Source organism: Rhinopithecus bieti, unplaced genomic scaffold (genome assembly GCF_001698545.2).
Source record: "Rhinopithecus bieti isolate Rb0 unplaced genomic scaffold, ASM169854v2 scaffold_30846, whole genome shotgun sequence".
Lineage (NCBI taxonomy): Eukaryota > Metazoa > Chordata > Mammalia > Primates > Cercopithecidae > Rhinopithecus > Rhinopithecus bieti.
The window spans coordinates 2,804,950-2,811,772 of record NW_016814438.1 but is presented as its reverse complement, the minus strand read 5'-3'; the positions used below and the strand labels follow the sequence as shown (position 1 = coordinate 2,811,772).

At 42.1% G+C, this 6,823-nt stretch overlaps 1 protein-coding gene across 3 annotated transcripts in view; it reads right to left on the bottom strand.

Annotated features, from left to right (window-relative positions):
• The window catches only part of EED (embryonic ectoderm development), a 40,629-nt gene extending 39,069 nt beyond the window's left edge, over positions 1 to 1,560 (bottom strand). For 2 of the 3 annotated variants that reach the window (XM_017850869.1, XM_017850870.1), the window contains exon 1: positions 601 to 1,560. In XM_017850869.1, coding sequence (XP_017706358.1) covers positions 601 to 714 — 114 coding nt within the window. In that variant the 5' untranslated portion in view covers positions 715 to 1,560. The remainder of the gene's footprint in view (positions 1 to 600) is intronic. The other variant, XM_017850871.1, reaches the window with a different exon arrangement.
• Between the last annotated feature and the right edge of the window lie 5,263 nt (positions 1,561 to 6,823).

Here is a 6,823-nt window from a genome sequence, read left to right as displayed (position 1 = left end):
CCCCCCCCCCCCCCATCAAAAATCGATCCTCTCAATTCAGCTCCTCCTACAGAAAAGGCGACCTTCAGGCGCAACCGCTCTCCGCGGACAGGACGGAAGCGGACACAAAACCCCCTTTAATAAAGTCCCCCAAACTCCGCAAATCGAAGATCTCTTTCCATCCTGAAAATTCCACAAGGGTCTTAGAGTGACAACCCTTAACGTTCCTTTAACAGGGTCTCTAACTCTGCCCCATCCTTCCAACTTTCTTAGAAAAGTCTCTAACTTGCCTTTTAAACTATTAGAATCTCAGACCCGCACTCTCCCCTTAAATCTCCCCAAAGGCCAAAACACTCCCCATCACAAGCAAACTGATTTCAGGGCAGACCTCTCAGACCCAGGCAAACACTAGAACCACTCTCCTTCGCCTAGTTTCTGTTTGCTCTCGGCCCCACATCAAAATCCCCGTAGACAACTTCGATTTTCTCCCGCACGCCCGCGTTTTCCTGAGTGACACCTCTCCCTCCCCCCACAGCAGCCCGCTCGTCCCCGCGCCCCCCGTTTTAAAAGAATTTAAAACTTTTACTCCGGAGTCTCGTAACTGCCAGGAGCTGCACTTACATTCTCGTCCCCAGAGAGGTCTGGGTTGCTGTTCTCGTCACTGCTCAGCTTCTGCTTCTTGGCCGCAGGCATGTCTGTTCCCGCCGGCGCAGTCGACACTTCCCTCTCGGACATATTCCTCCGCCTCCCTCCAGGTTCCTGCCGCCTGGGGCGGGGCCTCCGCCACACCGCCGTCAAGCAAGCCCGGCCCGAGCTTGCCGCAAAGTTGCCGCTGCCGCCGCCACCTCCACCGCCGCCCCCACTGTCGCAAATCGCGCCCAGCCGCCGAGGCGGGCGTGCGTGCGACCCCGCCACACTGCTGAAAAAGGGGCGCGCGCGCGCGCCCTCCCGCGCGGCTTCCTGGCTCGTTCCCTTCCCCAATTCCCGTCTTGCCCTTTTCCCGCCGCCCTGCCGGCAGTCTACACGATGTAAGATCCGTTGGATTAAGAGGGCAGTATTAAGTATGTCTCCCTTCCCACCACCGCCTCGAGAAGAGGCGAAACTCAAAGGGATGCTCCCTCACCCCCTTCCTCCTTCCAAAGACGTTTCAGTCGCAATTGGCCCGTTCCTTCGATCTCCGACCCGCTGCTAGGGAGCGAAAGCCTGTGGAATGGGCTACACCACCAATGTCCCAGGAAATGGGGGAAGATACAAGACGTCACCTCTTGCTTTAGCTGTGCATGCCACGTTTCCTTAATCTTGAACTTGGATGATAGCGCTTCCTGACAATTCACAGAGCTATTCATAATCTAATTCTTCCTTGAAGATAGAAATATAAAAACAGTAACCTGCTTCCCCCTGACTTCCCCCATCTGGTGAATGGAAAGTACCCTTCAGGGGATGCGCAGGCGCCGTGGCGTACTCTTGCGCTGGGTTCGTGGAGACCCGCCTCTTCCAAGCCCCTCCTCTGTTTGAATTCTCGTTTGCTGAACCAGGTAGTTTTCTCCCCGATTTCCGAATCCCAGGGTGGATTTCAAAGCGCTGCAGAGTTATACTCTAGACGCTTCATAAATTCTTGTCGGATATTTATTCTGTTGACTATTTATTGTAATGAATGATTATCCTTCCCAGTTGCTACCATTAGTGGTTAAGACTTAAATAGAAATATCCGAAAATTACGAAGCTAGATTCCAATGAGTTACAGCCGAAGTGCTCTTTTTAGCTGCTAAAGTAGGATAGGCCCTGAACTGCGCCAAGGCCTAAGAATCAGTGCTCATCTCCAACTATTATGAGACTGTGAGACTTAACCGACAATGTTTTGTTTTTGCACATTAGATACAATGAAATTCTGGAAGGCAACACAACTGTTATACTTCACCAAAATATTTGCCTCTGTTACTATATCTGTTCTCTAGCAGGTGCCAGATAACATTGGTGAACCTTGTGGAATTAGTATATGGGTCATGAAACCATAACTGAATGAGCAGCAGGAAAAGGAGAATGATGAAAGATAAAATACGGCATCCGCCACCTTTTTTTTTTTTCTTAGAACATGATTGTGACTCCTTATCTATTCAGGCTTCTGTAAAATGTCCTCATCTGTAAAATGAGGAGGTAGGAAGGGACCTACCATTTATTGGGCACCTACTTGATGTTGTATATCTTTTCTCTTTTAGACGTCATTCCCCACCTAGAGTGCACCATCCATAAAATTCCAATATACATGAATTATTTCTGCATGATAACTTTATAACCAGGACATCAGTTTCCTTATCTGCAGATTGCAAGTCACTCTTTCTTTTGCAGATAAAGAGACAAGTCTTGGTTGAGAATGAGAAAAGGAAGTAAAGCAACGGCAGGTCAGAATAAGAGGTTTTTGCAGTGAAGACTTTGAAATGAAGCTGAACAAAATTAAAGTTGAGGTCTCAATGACTGCAGTCATTTGTTCAGCAATTCCAATGTTCCAGGCACTACTAAGCACTCCTCAGTTGGTAGGAAGAGATGAGAGTAGAGTAGAGTAAGCTCCTGAGAAAGTAAGATGTGCTTTGGTATGACATTTTCATCAGCAGACAGAAACATCCTTCCCTTTGTTGAGAACATCTTTCCCAATAAAAGGAAGGATGTTTCTGAAATACAGTTCTACATGTAAAGGATAATCAACTAAAGCATTTCAAATTAAAATTACTCCGTGTGTGAGAGATTAGTGGGAGCTGGGAAGTGGGAGTCAACGTCTAGTCATAAAATTAGAAAAGTGCTGAACATTTGGATAAAGGACACATATGGTAGAAAAATGCCTTACAGCATTCATATTATCTGTAACAAAGCAAAAATATTTTAAAGAGGTTTATTAAAACTTGAATGTTTAAAAAAACATTTTAAAAATGTTTCTGATGAATTGGGTGATAAATGGAAATTAGTTTATATTACTACGTTAATGTTACTACCTTAAAGAAAAAATATTCTGACACTTGTTAAAATAGTAAGGAACACTTAATTCAGGACTATTTTGATAGATGTCAAGACTATCACAATAGGAGAGAGATCAGGCTCAACTCCAAATTACAGCAAGGAGTGGGAATTTATAGTCAAGGAGCAGAGTTGGAGGGGTTGGTGGTTGGAAAATTACTAAGAAGAGACATCACGGATGGGGAAATTTTTGCTAAACCAACTTAACAGAATTTGTGCTGAAAAAAGGCCAGGATGATCAGATATCAAGGGTGTGGGTTTCTCTCTAAACTGACTCAGAATTCTTGCTATAGCTGAGCTAGGCAAGCTAGACAGGATGAGGGAGAAGAGGGCTCAGAGGAGAGTCTTTGTTACTAATTTAAGATATGTAAAATGTCACAGGTATTTTATGCAGAGTACTACTTTTGTGGTATTAATTTAATAACCATAGAAGTCTGATCACCTATTAAAAATAAGTTTTGCTGAGTGCATTGATGTGTACCTGTAGTTCCAGCTACTCGAGAGACTAAGGCAGGAAGATTGCTTGAGCCCAGGATATCAAAGCCAGGCTGGTCTGCATAGGGAGACTTACTTCTCTAAAAAAGAAAAAATCATAAGTTTCTCAACACTGCATTCTTCTACTGTGAAAGATCTCAGGAACCATCACAGTTGGATAGGTCTTACTACCTACATTTTACAAATGAGAAAACTAAGACTTAGGATAAGTAAACAGTATGTCCAAAGATACACAGCTGTTCAAGTGACAGAACTAGAGATTGTGTTCAATTGATTGGAAAGCCAAAGCACTTTTTCCTCAAGATGAGGGACCCAGGCAGGTCTAAATTTATGTAATTCTATGCACAGAGCTTGGTCTTTAGACCACGGAATTGTTTATAAGGTATCAAAGAACTTTAAAAAGCTATCTCACTTGGGACAGAAAGAAGATACAACTGGGAAAACAAAGAATCTATAGCATAGTTTATAGTAATGTACAGATTTCAGTCTTTACTTAATTTTGACCAATGACCATGGTAATATAAGATGTTAATAATGAGGGAAACTGGATGAGGGCAACACAGGAACCCTCTACGCTATCTTTGTTTTTAGTAAACTTTCTGTAATAGTATTCCAAAATAAAAACTTACTTTAAAATATCTATCTCATATTTGACTGTTGAGAATTCAGTAAGAAATACCCCTTAGCCTTCAAGTAAGTGGTTGATCATCTTGGAACTTTCCAGGATCATTTAGTTATATAGAAAAAATTCACAGCCTTCCTTGGCATTGTCTCCTTGTATCTTGTAAGCTTCATATCAGGAAATGAGTTTCAAAAGCTAAATTAAATCCTTCCTATTTCATCTGAAGTCTATTTCTCATTCATTCAACATTTTTGTCTCTTCTGCTTCATAAATAGCAGCTGTTCATCATTCATGCAATGTGTAATCATATGCTTGCAGATCTAGTTTTCTATGAACAGAATATCATATGGCTTCTTTGAACATTTTCAAATCAATCAGGAAGAATTTACTGAATGCCATTTACGTGCAAAGCAGTATGGTAATTCCAGGGGCAATGGGGAGGAGGGGACAATAAAAAAAGAAAATAAGACACAGTCTGTACCTTCAAGCAGCCTAATATTCATCCAGCATTAAGAAATAATGAATGGGGCGGCCGGGCGTGGTGGCTCATGCCTGTAATCCCAGCACTTTGAGAGGCCGAGGCAGGTGGCTCACCTGAGGTCAAGAGTTCGAGACTAGCCTGGCTAACATGGTGAAACCCCACCTCTACTAAAAATATAAAAATTAGCCTGACATAGTGCCTGTAATCCCTGCTACTCGGGAGGCTGAGGTGAGAGAATAGCTTGAAACCGGGAGGTGCAGGTTGCAGTGAGCTAAGATCATGCCATTGCACTCCAACCTGGGTGACAAGAGTGAAACTCCGTCTAAAAAAAAAAAAAAAGAAAATAAATAACAAATAGATTTAATATATATTTACTGAGTACCTACTATGTGCCCGACACTGTTCCAGGTGCTGAGGAAACTTGACAATAAGCAAAACCAGACAATTTCCTGCTGTCATCATGCTTATTGACAAGTAGGAGAAACAAGCATTAACCAAATAAATGTGAAATTACTGTGGTAAGTGGTATGAAGGGAGAATACAAGGTCAGAGATGCTGCTAGCCCATATGGTATCTTTGTGCTGTTTTTTGAAAGGATGTAACAGAAAGAGCCCAGAGTAGGTAAAGCTTGGCAAGCAAACAATGACTTTCGTAAATTAGAAAAAGGCACCCCCTTTTCCAGATTGTTACAACCCTGCTCCATGTGCAAGGCTTTGTGAGTAGAGCACAAACTTGATTTTAGTTTTAGTCGTCACCTCAGCTGGGAACCCTTGTTTGGATGAACAAGCTGCACAGGCATACACAGCAGCTGGACAAAATTTCCATGGATATGTATAATGAGAAACAGACAGAAGAGTGGAACTAAAAGAAGAATGGGAGTTAACCAGTCTCCTATTAAGAAGAGCAGAAGAAACATTCTAGGGAGCGATAACAGCATGTGCAAAGGTCCTGGGGCAGGAATATAAGGAGGGTACAAATGCCATTGGTACACTGAAAGGTCAGCGTTGGTGAAGGACTGAAAAGAGAAGGTGACAAAAGTGTGGTAACAGATAAGGCTAGAAAAGGAGGTAAGGGCCCAGATTATGGAGGATCTTGTAGACCTTCTTATATATCTCCTGTTGATGAGACTTATACAGAAGGAATTAGAATGGCATTATTTTATTTTAACTCTTTGTTTGTATTTATTTCACTTATATACAGTGAAATGCACAGATCTCAAGTATATAGTTCCATGTGTTTTGACACAGGCATACACCCATATAATCCACACACCATCAAGATACAGATGGAGCTTTCCAACACTTCAGAAAGTTCTCTATGCCTCTTCCCAGTCAAATCTCTCCTCTCTTTCTCCCCAGGCAGCCACTATTCTGTTTTGCCTATATTAGCATATTAGTTTGCCTATTGTAGAACTTTATATAAATAGAATAATTCAGTATGTTCTCTTTTGTATCTGGCTTCTTTTGCTCAGCATAATGTTTTCTAGATGTATAAAACGACATTAGCTTTTAAAGAAAAATACTGCCTTTAGCTTTCAAATACTATATTTAGCTTTTAAATATTGTCATTAGCTTTTATGGCCAGGCATGGTGGCTCATGCCTGTAATCTCAGCACTTTGGGAGGCTGAGGTGGGCGGATCATTTGAACTCAGGTGTTCGAGACCAGCCCGGCCAACATGGTGAAATCTGTCTGTATTAAAAATGTAAAAATTAGCTGGGTGCCTGAAATCTCAGCTACTCAGGAGGCTGATACAGGAGAATCACTTGAACCCAGGATGTGGACGTGGCAGTGAGCAGAGATTGAACCACTGCACTGCAGCCTGGGCAACAAAGCGAGACTCCATCTCAAAACAAAACAAAACAAAACCTGTTATTAGCTTTTAAAGAAAAATACTGTATTTTAAAGGAAAATACTGTCTAGTCAATGGTTCTGAAATTGTAACAGAATTCAGAATCATCTAGATAGCTTGTTAAATCACAGTTGCCTGGTCCCCATCTCCAGAGACTCTGATACACTGGGTTGGGATCCAGCCTCTCAATGTGCATGTCTAACAAACTCACAGGTGATACCAGTACTGCTGATTCAAAGATCATGCTTTGACAACCACTGGTCTAAATGACAAATCAGAAATGTCTTATAACCAGTTTCAAGAAATTTTTCTATTCATTTAATAAACACTTTCTTAAGTACCTGCTATGTGCTAGGCACTTTCTAGGTGGTGGGATTCAAAAATAACTAA